The 20056-nt window shown below is 43.8% G+C and overlaps 1 protein-coding gene across 1 annotated transcript in view; it reads right to left on the reverse strand.

The window, feature by feature from the left end:
- Nucleotides 1–20056, reverse strand: part of LOC138505095 (receptor-type tyrosine-protein phosphatase beta-like) — a 221127-nt gene that overhangs the window by 54515 nt on the left and 146556 nt on the right. Inside the window, exon 6 of the mRNA XM_069625409.1 lies at nucleotides 10731–10997. Within this exon, the coding sequence (XP_069481510.1) occupies nucleotides 10731–10997 (267 nt within the window). The remainder of the gene's footprint in view (nucleotides 1–10730; nucleotides 10998–20056) is intronic.

Here is a 20056-nt window from a genome sequence, read left to right on the forward strand (position 1 = left end):
GGGCTGGGAAGACGGAAGTGTATGTGTGTTCTTCCCTTAGGGCTAAATAGACGCAATACAGTGATGGGCCAGTAGTTATTGGGTAAAGTAGGGTCTAGTGCAGGCTTTTTGAGGAGGGGTAGGACCCATGCTTCTTTGAGGCTGGACGGTACAATGCCTGTTGAGAAGGAGGAATTTATGAGAGCCGTGATGAACAGAGATAAAGCTTCTGCACAGTCTTTTATGAGGGGGGCTGGGCAGATGTCCCCTTTACATCTTGAAGGTTTTAGGCTTTTAAGGATATGCAGAGTGTCCTTGGTGGTGATGGTGGTGAAACTAAATAGAGGAGGTCCTGGGATTTTTGTAGTAGATGGAGGAGGTGTTTTGGAATTCTGGTGTGAGTGAGCGAGGCTATTTTGTTCGGCACTTTGTTTGGCTGTCTAGAAATCTTTATGATGCCTGGAGTTAGGAATACATGTTTGATTATAGGTTAGTGAATAATGGAGGTCATCAATAAAATATGGACATAACACAAAAGTATACGTTTTTAAACTGCAGTGGGAACTGATACAAGCATTCCATCGTTTTGGATGCATATAATATAATATAATGGCAGCTCTGGTACATGTGTGACTGCACCTTACAAGTGATTATAAGTAAAGCAAGGATAGATGCTGGCAATGAGTCCATTCAGTTAAATAAAATATTTATTCCCTTCCTTGTGATAGGCAAACATATTTCATTCTTCTAGCTGTATATTCCAATCTGAGACGGTATGAGTTTCACACGTATACATATTCTTTAGCGATCACCAGTGCTCTTTAGAATACGATGGTGACATAGATAACACAAGTGAATGAAACTAATATCAATTTAAATAACTAATAATATTGCGTGAATTCCATGGTAGTTAATGTGAAAGCACTTTTTTTTAAAAGATAAAGGTGTCTTTGATAAACCGAAAAATTGAGAAAACATCACTGTGTGCTTAAGAATTGAAACCTTAAGTGGAGGCACATATATTGAAAGAATCAGATTCAATTAGTCTCCATCCCTTGTGGAGAGCGAGAGCAGCCGCCCATCTGAATGCTGAAACCTGCATTCACATGCATGGTAATGTCAGAGTGCTGGAACGATGAGATGGTGAGCTAGCTCTTCAAGGGGAGAAAAGAGCAAGGAAGTGAATGAAAATGAACAAAAACAACAAATACTCGTTGCTATTGAAACATTGAAGAAATGAACCTCTCCAGGGTGCATAAACCAACACACTGAGAGCATACATAAAAATGCTGGGAGGCAAATTCTCCCAGTGTGTCTGTAATTAACACAATGTATTATGAGAATCCTGTCATGCGCCAGTGCAATCCAAAATCTAAGTAAATAAAATAATGTAAGTGGGACCGGAGAGTTTACAGAGTGTTAGGGAGAATTCTCATAAATGTGCTAATGACCTTCACCTTAGAGACCCCTAGCAGCTTTGCTGGATTTTGAGGACTTGATTTTCTTACCTGGAAAGAGTGTGAGCCTTTTTTCCCACTCTTTCATATGTTTTGATGTATGTTTTACACTTGTATTCTTTGAATATGGGGTTTTAGATAACTCCATAGGCATAATCTTTTCATGTGTGTTACACAGCACCTTCAGTGCAGTGAAACAGGGATGTTTTTTGAGACCACCCAAAGGTTTAAATACCTTCTCTGGGATAAACTACTGTGTCCCAGAGAATGTAAAGTGAAATTGACTTTACTAGTCTTTCCAAATTCATAGACACAGCACACACCATCTTAGAATGGAGTGCTGGAGCAGTTCCCAGTATCCCCTGTGTCTAAATACTCATGTAGCAGTCAAATGCGGTGTCCAGTCAACTCGTCGAAAAAAAACTGGTCGACTGCAATTTGGTCGACGCAATTTGGTCGAAAACCAAATGGTCGAATTTTTTATTTATTTATATATTTATTTTTTGGGTTTTCGTTTAGTTAAAAAAGGGGTTTTTAGAGAAAAAAAGGGGGTTGGGGGGGGACCCCCCCAAAAAAAAAAAAAAAAGGTTAAAATAAAAATAAAAAAAAATTCGACCATTTGGTTTTCGATCAAATTGGTTCGACCATTTGTCTGGTCGACCAATTTTTTTCGACCAAATGACTGGCAACCCTCAAATGCTACCCTTTCCTGTTGAAAAGGGTGGTGGCAGTGGTTTTATAATGAACTAACATGATTTTTCCCGACCACGAACACCAGTAGCTAAAAATCACGGGAGCCGTGTTTTTCAAGATGGCGCCTTAAGCCCCTTTGTTTAAAGAGGTCCCGGTCTTCTTCGTTCACCGTTTCTATTTGGAAAGGTCCTTCTAGAGTTTGCCTCTGCGCACCAAACTAGGTTTGGTCCCTTTGTTTCTATGCCTTTGGGGGGCTTAAGGAGTGAAGACCGCCTCTGGCGTCTGAGTGTCTGGGGTGGGCAGGAAGTGAGGGAGGTGCCCGAAACTCCCTGTGCTTTGTCTCCTAGGAGACCCAAATGCACTCTGGTGTGTTTGGCTGGCTGACTGTCTGGGAAGGACAGCCACCCTGCTGGGTGAGTGACAGCTAGGCTGGAATGAATGGGAGAAAACTGTTTAAAAGGCAAGTCTCCTGGACTGGAAGACAGAGTCGACCACTGGAACGAAAGAACCCAAAGACGAGCTGGAAGAGGACGACTGCTGCAACTACTGGACCTTGGTGTCCCCGGTGAAGCCCTGCTGCAGGTCCCAATTGCCAAAGCTCCATTCGACAGAGAAGCTCCTTCAAGGACGGCTTCTTCCTTTGAGTTGGTGGGACCAATCAACTCATTGGACACCTGGATACCATTCTCAAGGCTGGTTAGGATTAACCAGGGAGAGGAACACCAGCTTGTGTTCTTGAAGCTACAGCTTCTGGAAACTGAAGTGACTAAATCTTGTTTGCTTTCTTTGACGATCCTGTGCAGTGCAGGAGTCCCTCGACGTCCTCCCTCTTGTCCCCACGACTGAGGCTCAGGAACAGTGAGATCTGCAGGAACTGCCAGGAAACCATGACTTCAGCAGCATTTGTTTCTTCAAACTAAGGTACTGTGCCCATTCGATTGAGAAAACCTCTCTTGCATTGAAGGTTTGTGGAACTTTCCCAACTTGCAGGCCTAATCAGCTTGTGACCCGACATATGATTCTTTTTCGCCAAAACTACTTCTAAGAATCTTTGCAAAGACTTTACCGTTTGATACCAGAACTGCTGATTCCTATCCAGAACACAAGCCCATTGACTTTGGCCTGGCCTATTGACTTCAATTGAACTATTCTGGTGAACTGAAACTATTTGCACTGTCTGCCAAGTATATGTAATCTATTCTGCTACCTTGTGCCTTTTTACTCCTTTTGAAAGTTACTGAAGTGCCATTTTGCTCCCACTTCAGGGGAGGCTAATTTGTTCAGAAACGTATTGGTTTAGTACTGAAGTATATCTGTGTATCTTATTAAGTTGCCTAACACTAGTGAATGTTTCATAAATGATTGTGTAAATAAATTAATAAGTGTTTTACCAAGAAACCTTAAGTATAAGTGTCTACTTGAACCACTGTGATTGTAAGTCCTCTGTGTAATTTCTTGTACTGCTCACATTCCCTCTTGAGATAAGCCTGACTGCTCAGCCCTGCTACCACTAAACTGTGTAGTGCAGACTTATACCAAAGGTTGGTTTTTGCCTACACCTGTAGCCCTAATTATATGTGGTGGTCTAAGAGGGAACTGCATGCAATTCTGTCTAACACAGAGCGGAAGGCTGACGGGCTGTTTCCACATTTGCCAACCTTGGCCACTGTCACCTTGGCTGGCCCATTGTGTTTAATTTGTTGGTAAAGGCTCAAAATGGTGCATGTTAGGCAGTGTTCACTAACAACTAGAATGATACATTTCATATGAGTTAATCAGGCGTTACTCCATATTCATATTGTGTGAAACATGATGTGCCTTATTAGTTAGATGAAAAAAGTTTGAAAAATAAAAGCAATGAATATAAACAACTCATCTATTATATCTATAACTTTAATAGGGTAGCCAGGGCAACATGGCATAAAAGGTGCTCTTCATGGATTGCGTGAATTGCTTGAATTTGAAAAGTAGAGGGAGGTTCTCGAACAACTTGACCCATACATATAAACTAAGCCAACATGGTATTGCTTGGAGTTACTTAGTTACAAAATAAATCTATATATATATTTGTGAAAGTGTGTTTTTATTTTTGGGGTTGGCTCCAGCCCTGTGCTACCAGTATAGGCGATTTCGGGAGATTGCTGATTTTGCGATTCTTGGCTCCAGCCCCACAACCGTTGGTGGGCTGAACCTTTGGCTCGAGGTCAGCTTATAAGTCTGGGGTGTACTGGTGATACTGAAATCTCAGCAACCCCACCCATTGCCCTGCACAGGGCAGGGTCCAGCCCTGTGCTATCAGTATAGGCGATTTCTGGAGATTGCCGATTTTGCATTTTTTTTCAAAAATAGGAAGTTAGGACACAAGGACGGAATATCAGTTTGGGGTGTACTGGCGATTGTGAAATTTGATCAACCCCAACCATTCACCCTGCACAGGGTGGTCTGGAGTCCGACCCTGTGCTATCACTACAGGCGATTCCGGGAGATTTACGATTTTGCAATTTTTCAAAAATAGGCAGTTAGGACACAGGCTATAGCAGACTCCCATGTGTATGCCAGCTACAGACCTGGGGTATGGCTAGTATAATATAAAGTGCACTGTCTTTTTTGTGAGCAAACAAATGAATGCTGAAGAAAATTTGCTTTGACAAAAAAGGGAATTAAATGAGGAGGAATCCGTAGGAAGACGGGCAGTCACTCTGAACACTCAATGTGTAAACGTAGTCGATAGACACAATCAAAATTACATGCATGGAGAACAAACTTAATCAAAATTATTTCAACTGAAAACATGGATCTCAGTATCTGGATTGAGCTGGAGTTCTATCGCTCAAAAGAGTTGTATACATTTGAATTTTTTGTCATAAAAGCAGAGTTGTGGAATCATCAATGTCCATGACTCTCATCCTCTCATCTGTCTGAGATTCAGGTTAGAGGTCTCTCTTGCCAACGTGAAGCGAAGGTTTAATGAAGGGAACAATCCTTGATCACCCTGAAATGATTTTTGTGGAGAGGACTGATTGAGCTACCAACATTCAATTATTTACAAGTACATTCCTTTCTAGCAACTTTGAACATTCACTTGTAGGAACATTGTAGTTTTATAGCTGAAGAAATAGTGAAATAAACATATTTTTTGCCACATAGAAATTCTATATTTGTATTCTTCACCAGCGGGCACATTTTACAAATGCCACCTTTTATAGTGCCTGGAACATAGTTGGAAGCTGTGTCGTTTCAATAGCAAAAGAATTAATCAAATCTGGGCATAACATCATATGAATATTAAATGCTCTTCTGAGATGGTGTTTCATGGAATTGGCCTGATAATAGTACCTGCAATGTTATGCACTTAGCACAAGGCCTGGTAAGCCCCCCGCCTGCGCCCGCAAGGATAATTTTGCTATTAGTATACCAGCACATTGTACAGCGATCCTAATTGTGTTTTTTTACTTGAGAAAGGACAAGTACAGGGTCGCCATTTGGGGGTTACCAGGAGTAGCAGCTGCTACCCCTGGCTCCAGCTCTGCTACCCCTAGACCTGTCCTTGCTAACCCTGGGCCAATGGAAAAATAGGCAGTGCCAAGAGCAGATATCTGTGTTGCACCTGAGAAAGTAGTTGCAAATGCAGCTAAATGCGCTACTGCCTTTTTCACCTGGAATCTAGATATCATTAGCTGCAGAAATAACAGGGATGCAGGAAAAACCATGAAGCCACCATCACTAACAGGTTGGCAGTCCATTAGGGAAGAATGCCTCAATGGTTGATTTCAGAGGTGGGGCTGTCTTTGCAGCTCAAACCCAGTATTGTAGCAACAGGAAGGGTATGGGGGCTAGGTCTAGCTAGCTGGGAATGGGTAAGACCAGCCTGTAGTACTCAGTGACAGCACAGCAGTAATGCAAATCTCATTTGTGTTTCTCGTTGTTGGCTTTGCATATCCAGCAAGCCACTGGACCTGTGATGAGAGGGGTGTGCCCCAGTGACTTCTGCCACCAATCCTGCCTGGGCACTGTGTGCCCTGACCCAGATCTGCCAGACCTGCATCACAGGCACACTGTAGATAGACGCAAGGTGAGATAATTAATTTACAAGAAGTTGCCCTCTGCTTTTGAAGTAAATCATCTGTTGTTTCCTCAAGCAGAAATATATATATATTTGGAAGGGTAGCTCAGGGGCAATGCTCTTGCTTTGGGAACAAGAGGATGCAGTGCAACATGGGTCCAGTTCCTGTTCCAGTGCTTAGAAGCTGGAGGAGGCTGGCATTAAGCAAGATATAAAGGACCAAAGAAAATAATAAAATTGGCATTTTCTAGGGGTGATGTCACGGAGCTGCTGCTGCCGTTTACATTTTTTTTCAACGGAATTACTGTGACTTGTGTGAGAAACCTGAGGGTGTTCTCCCAAGTAGACCTCGGGAAACCTTTATTCAGGTGTCCAGGGGAGGGCCTGCACTCTCAGATCCCAACCCTGGGGGTGGACGAGCGAGGGAGGATCACCTGGATAGGGGTAACCAGGGTTATGCTGACGGGAATGCCCCAGTTGAGATGCAATATGTTGCATGGGGGAGAAGATGAGGAGAGTGAGATCCCTGAGACCTTTATGGAGTGTGCCACATCTGCCTCCCTTCTTCCCATTAGATCTCTCCGGCCGAGATCCAACAACCCCTCTGTGCGTAATCAATCCTCCAAAGTCCTAATTTCCATTACATCCAAAAAGCATAACTCCCAGAATGATTGTTTCACCAGTCTTCATTCGAGTACTCCCGATCCTACTTCCTCCTGTCCCTCTGATTGTTATTTTCCGTATTCCCAACCTGATCAGATAAAATACTATGATTCCCACAATCCCCTTTGTTCATGTCATTACCCCAGCTATTCCTGCTTACTCCGCACACCCTAGCAATCCCGTCCCTCTGATTGTCATCTTCCAAAATCCCAATTTATTAGGACAGATCACTACTGTTTGCACAATCCGCTATGTTCTGTTCTTCATCACTGTCATTCTCGTTCATTACACAAACCTTTCCTATACCGTCCCCTAGGATACTCTGACACTCCAACCCCACCTACCCTTTTTCAACTCGAAAACCTTTTCACACCTAAGAAAATGGACTGATGTTAAGCCTGTGTACCTGACATGTCCCAACCCGAGGGTCAGGCAAAGTCAGGCGATTAACTTGAACAACACACACCTGACGGCCCTTCCTTTTCCCCACAGGAATAAAAGGTGGAGCGAACGAGCACAGTACGAGCAAGGCGAGCACGGCAGACACAACGACGAGACAGCTAACACGCAGCAGTTCTAGAGAAGGAGAAAGGCGGCGGGAAGGGAGAAGGTGGCAAGGAGAGAAGTGACCGTGCTGTTTTCGTCCCAGACCCGCAGAGTCTTCGTGGAAGAGAGCCTAAGACCGTGAACAATAGCACAAGTGTCCTGCAGCAGATGTCAGCGGTACACAGGGCAAACCTATGCCGATAAGCAGGAGTGAGGGAAGCTCCCATGCCCGTGGTACTGGCTTTGACTCCAGAGAGGCAACAGCCAAGCGTTTCATCACAGCCAGTGAGTCGAGGAGAGAAACAGTAAGAATCAGGCTGTGTTGGATGAGAAGCGCATAGTGACAAGTTTGAACCAAGTTTAACGAACTTTGAATGAGCTGTAAAAAGGTAGACGGGGAGACCAGCTGCAAAGGGAAACCGGCACCGTGTGCGTGCTAATTCAGGAGACTCTGGTCGAGCCCCATATAAGAGAAACTACAAATACCAGAAGGCCGTAGGAGGGCCAGAGAAATAGGTCAAAGTGGTCATAAAGAGGGTCGAGCAAACTCCCTGTACAATCGAAAGACTTTGATCTACAAGCACTTTGAAAGCAAGGAAAGTAAATCCTGCAATAAGAGAAAACAAGGGACGTGAATCCTGCATCGAGAGAAAACAAGGGAAGTGAATCCGGTAACACTTGAGAGTAAAGTGAATATGAAGTCAAGAGGGGTCTGAGCCCAAGAAGAGGGGGACTGAGGGTTGAAATCGTCACCCTACGTGAAAATGTGATAAGCGATTGAGAAGGGTTGACTCCCAGAAGAAAGGGATCAAGGGGTGATCCCGCCATCCAGCGAACATTGGAAACAACTTTCATTTGTTAAGGGAACTTTTGTTTTTGTTATTTGACCACATCAGGCCTCAAAGGCAAGAAACTTTCACAGGAAACAAGACTTGGCCATCGACTATCCTCAGAACTGCCATTGGAACTGTCGTCTCATGCTGGTAAACACGTGACTGTACTGTACTCCAAGCTCCCATCTTTCCCTGTGGTCAAAACGTGGGGAAGGTAGACCCAGGCTACCGCATCCTGACATATTATTTGAGAACACTTCTTTCTTTTCTTGAGAAATATCCCACACCCCTTTTTTGTGCTAGTTATGAGGTTGGCAATAGGTTTCTTAGTATAGGCCCTGCTTATTTTGATGAACTGGGACTGCCTTGTTTTTAATTTGATGGTTGACGCGTGCTCCCAGCTTAGATTTAGGTTTAGATTAGGCGTTTTTCCAACCTGCATACTGAATTAATTGTTCAATAAACACCCTTGAACTGTGATCACTTGTGTCTGTCTTACTTGTTGTCACCATAAGTTTCTCACACCTGCAACACATCCTTCCCCTCAATCTCCCATCTAACAAACAAAACTCTGGGTTACTTACCAAATAAGCAAAACAGAAAGGTGATGGTTGGAAGGTTTCAAATTATTCATAACCACTGACACAGCTCCGGGCAACCATCCAGACCATTGTTTTTCTGGTTGGGCTTGTGTTGGTCAGTTGTTGTTCATAGTCTGTGGCCAGACACTTGGCAGGCACTGGAAGTCTGTGCTTTGGGGTTTAGGCCTCTTCGTGATGCTCTGTCTGTTTAGAGGTTAGCCCGAGTAATGTATAATAGTCCAGGTTGTTGTGTTGGACATCTGCTTACATTCACAGTAATTTGGTAATATGGGCCTATACGCTCTGATAGTATCGCTACATATGGTGATGAAATGTATATCATATTACAGTGATATTGTAATCATATTTTTCTTAGCGTACTGAAGAACAATGTTATGTGATGTCACTGCCTGTTTTTTCAAGGGGTGAAAGGTTGTGTGCCATCACTTCTCGTGATGTCACTTGGGGGTGGGGTCAATTTACATCACTTCCTCTGATGTCATCAGAGGTCAAGGGTCGTGGGATGTCACTTCCGCTACCACAGGCATTTTGGTGAAATGATGTCCCTGGATGAGTATGCCGTTTCCCAACTTAAAGAAAAATACTAAGAAATATGGCTGCCAGGGATCGGGGGAGAAGGGCCTACATGCAGTCCCTTCTCCCTTTCCATGGCAGCAAGTCGTACGTGCCAGCAACACTTCTGCTCCTGGCACCGGCGACGGACATGGAAGTGGAAGGTACGTGGGGCGTGGATGGGAGGTGTGTAAATGTGTGGAAAAGGGGGAGGGTGTAGGAGAATGTGGATGTGTGATACAGGGGAGCACTTACCTCACTATCCGGTGGGGGAAGATCGGGGCCTCCAGCTTTGAGGTGTTCTAGAGCTGGGGATTTACTGTGTGGTAAAGCCCCTGTTCTGCGCCTCCTCATTGGCTGGAAGGACAAAACAACGGCCCGCCAGGTACTAATACAGAATATTCCAATTGATATATGTTTTACATTGTGATGGATCTAGTCATATCCAATTCTCGTGTAGAGGTTTTTTCCTTCTTGGATCACAGAGAGCAGAAATGATATGGGGCCGTTTTGTGCCTTAATTCAAACAGTTGTTTGATATTTTTTCTGCAATATTTCAAATTTATTTTACGGCCAACTCTTGCAACAAATGATGTTGAGGAAGTAAAGCTCCTAACCTTAAAATGTTGGTTCAAGATTAGACTTTTCTTGGTAATGAATAACCATTTAAATGTTTTGAGGTTAACAGTGAACAAGCCAAGTTAAATTTCTTTAAGGAAAATATTCCCACGAAACCTACTCTGTTATCACTACACAGAACATTATTTGGACAAAAAACATGAGGAGTGGAAGTGAAAAGCTTCCTTTTTCTATGTTTTAGCAATTTTTGCAGGAAAAGGGGCATTGACATTTAAACATTTGCAAAACATTGAGGGATGTGATGGCATCTTTCTGTCAAAACCTTGTGAACAAGGGTTGTCCACACTATTTCCTAAAAAGCTAAAAATCGAAATGTTTGCCTTTTCAATTTCATCTTAAAAGCAGCAATACTTGCGAGTCAGGCAAAGCACATCACGTTGGGAACATCGAGGGGTGCTGATGGCACCACCCACAAAATCACATATGTTGAGCAGTTCTAGCAAAATAACTGGGCCAGTACTCTTATCATCTTAGCTCCTTTTAACAACTCCCTTGTGTTAACGCCTGTAGAGAAGCAGTGGGCGTAGTGAACAGCTCTTGCACTATTACGTTTAGCTTATTGCTGATAAAGAAAATAAATTCACAAGATCACTATAGGTTTTGGAAATACTGAATTCATATTTGCTGGTACAATGTCGGAGAACAAGAGCATCAGTGTAGGGCATTCATGAACACAGTATAGAAAAAAAGAAACTCAACTTACTTGTGTATGAAGATATGACAGCAGGCAAACTGGTATAATTACCAGCAGCGACTGTCACAACGCTTATGGTGTACTTTGTTCCAGGTATGAGGCTTACAAGGTTGGCATATTCAGTGCTGTTTGTGACACTCCAAGCTCCCTGTGAACTCGTGTATGTGATGTTGTAAATTAAATCTGCACCAGTCATATTTGCAGGACGCGTCCACTCAAGGGAGATGCTGTTTTTCTGCACTTTTTTCAAGTTCAGTGACTCTGGCATTGAAGGATCTGTGGAGCATGAGAATATATTGTGTATTACATCATGTGAAACTCAAAAGTGAATCGATTTATTGACTATGTATACCAGGGTTGTCCAACTGCAGCCATCGAGGGAGCCGGAATACGGTTTATAGTGACTTTGTCGAATGCCATATTTTCGAAATGCAATTTATTTGACACAAATTTGGCGAAAAAACTATTTTTCGAATGCTTTTTTTTAAATTTTATTTTCGAAATGGGGGGTGCCCCCTAACCCCCAGTTTTTTTTATTGACACTTTTTTTTACTAACGAAACAAATAAAACATAAAATGTAAAAAAAAACATTCAAAAACATTTTTCTCACCATTTTGTTTTCGACAAATTGGCATTTCGAAAATATGTTTTCGACAATTTAACAGGATACCCCGGAAATACATGTTAGCTTTTCTGGCTATCTGTCATTCAATATTCATGACATACATTTGCATACAATAATTTTAAATGTATGCTCATTTATCTCATGAATATTAATCAGGGATATTCTGAAAACCGTCCGGTTTGCAGCCGGGGAGCCTGGAGTAGGACACCTCTGATATAGAAAGTAGGATATAGGATATACCTCAGCTGTTCAGCCAAGCAATCACATTTAGAAATAGACCAACACATAGAGTTACATTTGTTTACCTTGTCAGTAGTAAATATGTTTAATAAACATGTACTTAATACACTTTAACAATATAATCTGACCATCTTTCCATGAGCCACGGAATATTTCATAAGGAACACATTGACGATCAATAATGTAGTAGTAACAATGGAGATTACAGAGGGATGTAAATAGGGCAGAGTCAGGTACAAAGAAATTAGCTGATGGCAATGAGGACAGCAGGTGAGTTGGGCATAAGGCAAAAGTTTGGGTATCTCTCATGGACTCTTCTACATTGTTCCATGTCCAAAATGTAAAGAGAAAGCCATTATTGATTTTTCAAATTAATTTTTCATTAAGTGCATCAGGCGTAAGCAGCTGTGGTGACTCTCTAGGTGTGTTGGCTTATGGCTTCAATGATACCTCACCTTTGACTATACAGCAAGGGCAGATGGGAGATGAAGGTAGGGCTGGGCGATATATATAGAGTTTTGGAGATATATCAATATATTTTCAAAATCGATATAGAATGAGACAATATCATTAAAATCAAGATATATACATATATATATATATTTTTTTACATAAACTACAATTGTTATTGACATTATGATATTTACACAGCTGTGTGTATTCTCAAACAGGAAGAGGAACCTTGTATTTGCACTTTATTTTGATCATTGACTTATAAATATAGGTGTTTGTGACATCTCACATGTAGTTGGCGGCTGACATCTGAGCATTTACCCCACATAAACAGCATTGAGATATATATTGTATATCGCCATTCAGCACAAAAATATTGTCACATGACTTTTGGTCCATATCGCCCAGCCCTAGTTGTAGGCCAAAACATCCAGAGAGACAAAGGTTGTCTTCCCCAGAAGTACATTGAAAAACTGCAAATTTCCTCTGGTTACAATTTTGGAAGTCCAGTAGAAAAATGTGGAGTTAATAAACAACAGTTAAACACAATAGCATAAACAAATCAACATTAACAACAGACCATGGAAGCAACAGCATTACAAAATCAACTAAAATGTAACCAAAGAGCAAGTAGCATTGAGTTGATAAGACAACATGATGAATATCAAGAAATCTTGACACATTTCCCTCACAATCGCACGAAACAAAGGGAAAGGAGTTGGTATGGAAATGAGGAATATAAATAAAAAAGTGGGCAAAAAGAGCAGAGATTGAATCCAATATTCAATCCTCCTACGGGTCCAGAAATGTGTCACATATTCTCTTGAAGGTTTCCCGATTCCCCATGCTCCATGGTGGCTGGTCTCCCCATCTCTATTATCCAGTCTTCACTCTGGAGAGGTTACTTGGACTCCAAGTATCTTGAAACAAGCATTTTGCCAGAGTCCAAGCTTTCCCTAATCCCCAATCTGAATTGATTGAACTGGACTTTGGTAAAACAATGCTTTGGGTTGAGCTGGACATCAATGCTGAGGTTCAGGTCTATAAATTGTTTAATCCTTGGCCAACTAGGAATGATGTTAGAGCAACATGACATAAAATAGGTGCAGATGTGGCCCACTCTCTGTCACAGTTTCAAATGTTGCCTGACCTGCTGAGCTTGCCATCACATGTCAATTTCTTATTTAATGGAGTTCAAGGCATATTTTTATTTCCAGAGACAATCAGCCACATTTATTTATTTATTACATTTATTGACAGCGCCCAAACCCATAAGTATCACAGCGCTGGTACAACTTTGTGAACAAAGAAAGCAACCACAGTAATAACAGAGTATGAAACAGGTAACACAGTGCAAACAATATAATAGTACAAGGTCCGTCAAAGAGGGTAGAAATCCGGGTGGTCAGTCAATGTCACATTAGTCGTATTTGTCAAATAGTCAGGTTTTTAGTTTTTTTCTGAAAATTAGGTAGGAATTTCTTCTTGGATATGGGAGGGGAGGGTGTTCCATAGAGTGGGGGCGATGACCGTGAAGCTGGTTCCCCCCGGACATCAATGCAATCAATGATCTTTTCCTGGTGAATCTGGGGACAGCTAGAGCCATGGTGGATGAGGAGTGTAGGCTGTGAAGTTTAGGTCTTTTGGAAATGCAATGGGTGAGATAGGTAGGTGCAGTGTTGTGGACGCATTTGTGTGTTAATGACAGGATCTTGAACTTGATGCAGGCTCTAATTGGCATCAAGTAGGTCTTCTGTCTGATATGAGAGATGTGGCCTGAACATTTTAGGCTCCAGATAGCCCAGAGAGCATTATTTGAAATCAATTGCAGTTTTAAGAGGTTTCTGGATGAGGTGCATGCAAGAATGGCATTGCAATGATCCAATTTGCTCCCTATGATGGCCCTGGCAAGGGTAAGGCAATTGACTGTGGATAGCAATCTCCTGCTGAGGTTGATGAGCTTGGTAGTATAGGCTACTGAGGAGATGAGGACCTTTTGTACAATTGTACATGGTTAGTTATGAGTCTAGGGTTTCCACATGGCTTGATATGCTGGAAGGATTGCCATCTATGGAGAAGAAAGCAAACGCAGGGTCCAAGCAATTGAGTCGGTGTGGGGAACCCACTATGAGGAGCTCAGTTTTGTCATCATTTAGGGATAGATAGTGTTCAGCCATCCAGGCCTAGATGATGCTGTAGACTCAATGGATGATGTTGACGGAGTCAGTAGTGTGGATTCCAGTGAGTTTTAGCAGGATTTGAGTGTTGTCTGCCAAGTTTGTGAAGAGGATCCCAAGGTTGTCCAGGTGGTAGAATCGGGGTTTTGTGTACATGTTGTACAGGGTGGACCAGATGCGAGAGCCCTGAGGAACACCATAGGGAACAGGAGTGGAATTGGTGACTTCCAAAGCGGTGATGACCCTGGAGGATCTCTCGCCAAGAAAGGATGTGATCCAACTGGTGGATTATCTGGAGAAGTTGAATTTAGTGGTGAGGTGTTGGCAAAGTATGTTGTGGTCAACAAGATCAATGGCAGCAGAGAAGCCAAAAAGGAGGAGGATGTCTAGTCCACCGGTATCGCGAATACCATTGAGGTGGATCTTAAGGTCGAGGAGGGCAGCCTCAATGCTATGCCTTAGTCTGAGCCTAATTGCCCACAGCCTAACTAGCAATCATTTTCCAAGTGAGCTTTGAGTCGGGAGTATGCTATGCGGTCTAGAATTTTGAGGAGGTTGGGTACTGTGGTGATAGGGCGGTAGTAGGTGCGGAGGGTGGGGTCAAGAGAGGGTTTCATAAGTAGGGGGCTGACCCATGCTTCCTTGATGGCCAAGGGGACAGTACAAGAGCCAAAGGAGGCGTTAATAAATTTGGAGATGATGGGTGCCAGGGGCTCAGCACACATTTCAACTATCTGGGAAGGGCAGAGGTTGCCCTTGCAATTGGAGGGTTTAAGGTGTTGGATGATGGAGTGGACATTAGAGGGACAAAATAGGATGAAGTGGAACAGTGGGGTGGCGGAGGGTTGGCGTTCTGCTGGGAGAATGGGGGAGGTGTCTTCGGCGGAGGGCAGGGTTTTCTTAAGGCTGGTTTTGTTTCTCAGTTTGGTGGTTTTGTCAGTCAGTGCTGATTGGAGAGTGATGCACCAGATTTTGTCCTTTGGGAAGCTGGCAACAGGGGGTGCTGGGGCTTCAAGTCCTTGAAGATTTTAAAAAGCTCCTTGGTGTCAGAGCTGGTATTGTAGATTTTGTGGATGGCAGTTTTGTAGGTTCTCGCTGCAGTGAAGTAGACTTCTTTGTGATTGAGGGAAGGGATTTTCCACGCAAGATGTTCTATAGCCCATTTTTGTTTGCATATGGATTTAAGTTCTTCAGTGAGCCAATTGTGGACAGAGGATTTCTTTTGGAGTGTGGTTTGGAGAGGTCCGTGGAGGTCGATAGTATGAAGTAGCAGGGTATTTTAGGCATCGAGCTGAGGTAGGAAGATAAGAGGAGATGGAGGGCTTAAGCAGCTCAGCGGTGACCGTGATGGGCAAATTAAGGTGTGTGACCCAGTCAACGGTCCGGCCCTTCACATGTGTGGGGGAGCTAACAGCTTGGGCAAAGCTCAGTTCTTGTAGATAGGTGGCAAGGGCTGTGTCAATATATAGGGAGACAAAGTTAGAGAACAGGTACTAGGGGTGACTAGCATATACACTCTTAGTAATACAATAGGAGGGACTAGACGTAGTTAAAAAATAGTATCAAATTTTAATAACGAAGACATCGTAAAGTTTAAAACGTCCAATTAAATAGATTGGTCCATAATACAAAATTTGTTAATATCACTTCCAATGTGCAAAACAACAATAGGAAATACGTAACAGGCTTATATGGCCAGTGTACAAAGATGTTACCAGAAAAATACGACCGCTGAGGGTACTTGTCAATCAAATGGTGTGGTACCCATCCAAACATGGATCAATGTGTCATGAATTAGAATGCCTGTTTAGAGTCCAGAGATGTGTCTCGACATGTTTCTGTTCCATAGGACAAAGTGTGGAACATTCATCAGGAGCTAAATATTATACAGTATAGCCTATTTTACAATTGGTGTAGTACACAGTACAGTTATAGTATCAAAGCACCTGTAAAAGATAGTATCAAAGCACCTGTAAAAGATAAAAACAGACATCAAAGGATTAGCTACTAGATAACTAGGTACTTTGGTAAGCTCTGAAAATGAGCTTGGCAGCGATCTAGGAGTATAGTTACCTATCAGGGTGCCGGTGGGGGCTCTCTACTTAGATTAGTAGGTATGGGGAGGAGAACATCGCGACCCTACGAGAGATGTAAAAAGCACAATACAGCTGAAGAATGAGCTGCAATATAAAAAGCCAACTAGTATTAACAGCGCAACTGCAAAAAGAGGGAAAGAGACACCCATGAGTATCAGAAGGTGGGAGCAACTCGTAGTAGTGGGGGATCCGGAGGCAGTTTGTTATGCCAGGAAAATCGAGAGAGAAGGACAGTGCAACTGTGGACCGTGTGGTTCCGGGGCTTGTGATAAAGGCTGACCGTACAAACAAGTGGCCCTGCTCGCAGGGTGTGGGGACTATAGGCTTAGGCAAAACAGAGGTGTGACTCTATGGATATGTGAATCTTAAGGTGTTGGTAGGTTAAATGCAAAGTGGCCCGCTCCTTGTAAGGCACAAAAGAAAGAGGCACCGCGGTGACTTAAGTGCAAGTACAGACAAGTACAGGAAAAATCATTAAACTTTACCTACATGCGGCAGCCGGTGAGAATACGGGGCGTAACTCCGCGGTCCGCACTAAAAGAAGGGGACAGAAACGGTACGCACTATGTTAGAAAGTGCGCAATCCCTCGAAGAAGGATCCGGTATTGTGGAGGGAGGCGTGAAGCTAGGAGCCCGCCGAGTAAACCCCGGGTCACTTACCCGTTGCGGAGGTGCAAAGTATCACAGTCTACCGCGCACGGAGGAGCATACAGACAATGATCAGTGGTTACACTGAGCGGCCGATGCTGACTGGTAGTCAAGGAGACCCCGAGTAGTCCTTCTACTATGTTGGTGCTGCCCGGAAAGTGCCGTGAGTCAGCGGAGGACGGCGGCCATCTTAGAGTGGAGAAGTAGAAACGGTAGACCGGTTATTCTCCTTGGGAAAGTTCCGTGGCTCTAAATGTGAAGGCGGCTCTTACAATATACTGGGAAAGGGTTGAACCTCAAAAGGACTAGTGGAGGACACATGAGGGGATCACAATGTCTCACCCAAAAAACTCAAAACGGATGCATCCAAAGTCAGAAAAAATGACATGTAACCAAAGTCAGAATAAATGACAGGGGGAAAACCAATAAATAAAAGAATGACAGTCGATAGTCCATACATCAGAACAAACCAGTGAAGAATAACAAAAGGCAACTAGATGTTATACCAATCAATCGACTCGTTGAGCCCCATAACATCACTGTGAAGGGTGAAAATCATCTTTTGTTCCATTTTCAACACTTTCTTTTCCCGTATTGTGTTATTCGTTCCTTTCAAGGCCAGGAGGACCGTCCATGTGAAGTCCTCGTGTTTGTGTTTCAGAAGGTTGAAGTGTTTCACCAGGGGAGCATTCTCAGTTCTGTTCTTCAAACAGCTTCGATGTTCAATTATGCGTGTTTTTACTTTTCTGACAGTTTTACCAACATAATGCAATCCACATATACATGTAATCATATATACCACATAATCGGTATTACAATTGGTGAGGTTCTTTTGCGTCTAGAGCTTTGATAGACCAACATCAACTTCTTTGGTTCTAGTTGTTAATTTACAGACGCCACATGTTCTGCAGGGATAATGCCCGGTGACTTCAGGGAGACCCAACAAGGTGGTAAGTTTGGGTTCCATAGTGCTAACCGATTTCAGTTTGCTGTTGCTAACTATTTTTCCAATGGTGGTGCTCCTTTTGTAAGCAAAAATAGGTAGAGAGAGAGGTTGTGTCGTGGTTCTGAACATTTTCCAGTTTTTCTTTATGATGTTGGTGATTTCAAAACTCTGGTCCGTAAAGGTAGTCACACAGACGATACGATCATCTTTAGATTTAGTTGGCTTGGGTTCAAGTAGAGCTTATGTGTCAGCCATGTTATTCAGACCAATATTGAAATCACCAAAAAGTAGGAATTTGGTTTTCAGTTTGACAAGACATCTGAGGAGAAGGGGGATGTCAGTATCTGGGGAATGGGCTTGACCGGGCTTATGGTAGAGGAGGAGGTTTATGGTGGTTTGAGGGCTCGGTTCCAATTTAGTGAGCAGGAGACCGTAGACTGGCGGAGACTGTAGCGGGGAGGCTTTGATAGGTTTGGAAGATTTGGCAATGTTAGCGACTCCGCCGCTAGGTTGAGAAGCTCTGTCAGATCTAAGGATCGTATACCCAGGGGGATGGCTAAAGATATCGAGTGGCCTGCAGCATCGTGCAGCCACGTTTCGGTGATGGTATGTCAAGGTTTTCTTCCAGTAGCAGCTCAAATATGTCTTGTGGGTGAGCAGTAAGGGAGCGTGTATTAATGAGGGCACTAAGTTATTTGGATGTGGGGGAAGAGATTGGGGCTCAGTCAGTGAGGGTTCCTGTGAGATAGGTGGGGATTGTAGTGGGGGATGCTGTACTTGTGGAGGCAGTGGGGGGCTGGTATGGGCAGCTAGCCACTCATTTTTAGAGGAGCCGCTGCATGGTGAGTCAGTATCTGACGGAGTGGGTGTGCGTTGACGCTCACGTCTGGAATGCGAATGTTAGAGCAAATAGTGGCAGTGAGCTTTGCAGGTGTAGGGGTGGTAAGCCTGGCAGCATGATATTTGGGGGAGTGGTCACATGAATCATCATGGTCGGCAACCTTGGGGGGCTTAGAGTTGTAAATGCGCTTGGTCTGTGTCAAGCGGCAGTCGGAGGGTGGATGTGACCATGGGAGTAGAAGTGGGAGGACGGTGGTGGGCATGGGTATTTTTGGAGTAGGTGAGGGGGAGAGTAGGTGACAGCTAGGCATCAGGGTAGGGCATGCCAGATGTGAGCCTGGGGGGAGAGGCGTGGGTCATTTTTAGTGGAATTCCAGGAGTTGTTGGTGAATCCAAATCGCGTGGGGAGTTTATGCCAGGAGTTTGTGTGACAAGTAACTTTGAAACCTGGTGGTGAGCATGCGTCCAATGAATTAGTGCAGAGCGGGGAGCGGGCAGTTGGCCATATGTTTTGGTGTAGGAACAAAGTTGCCATTTGTGAAAGTGGCAGAGGGAGGCTTGCATGAGTAGGGCTCACAGACAGGTGAAACTCTGAGAGTCTCAGCACGCAGCATAGGGTATTGAGGCTGGGATATTGTAGCACTACTGCAGCAAAGCAGGTTTAGGAAGGGGTTGTTGGCAGTAGGCTGGGAATAAATTGGCAATCGGGATTGCTATTCCGCAGGATGATGAGCACAAGAACAGTTGAATCGGTACCGTGCTTTGTGCAGTTGGCTGCTGTTATGTAGGCATAATCTTTTTAACATGTGGCTGATGCGGGGAGGATGCAGGCATTGTTAGGGAGGCTGGGTGTAGGGCATAAGGCTGCTTCCAGGCCCCCCGGCAGACGCAGACATGGTTGCCAAGCCTTGGTGAGTGGCCTTTGAGAGGAGCCGGATTTGCCTTCTAACTCCACTGGTCAGGGGTAACATTGGTGTTGATCGGCCAATCTGATCCGTGGCAGCCATATTGGAAGGTAAGGAATCAGCCACACATGTAATACTGATGATCAATTTAGGTATTGTGGCATTTCAGAATAAGGACGAAGACACTGGGCCTCATTACGAATTTGGAGGCAGCCATGGAGCTATTAGCTCCATGGCTGCCTCCAAAACGGGCTCCTTTACCGGGTTCCTGCAATGGGGATTTACCGGGTCATTCTGACATAGGAGGACACGGTAAGTCCTCCTTGCAGGAACCATTCCCCATTCCCATTTGAGCCCCCATAGGGCTCAGTGGGAATGGGGATGGAGGTAACAACGGGCACATT

The sequence above is a fragment of the Ambystoma mexicanum genome, chromosome 11 (genome assembly GCF_040938575.1).
Source record: "Ambystoma mexicanum isolate Mex_15411 chromosome 11, UKY_AmexF1_1, whole genome shotgun sequence".
Taxonomy (NCBI): domain Eukaryota; kingdom Metazoa; phylum Chordata; class Amphibia; order Caudata; family Ambystomatidae; genus Ambystoma; species Ambystoma mexicanum.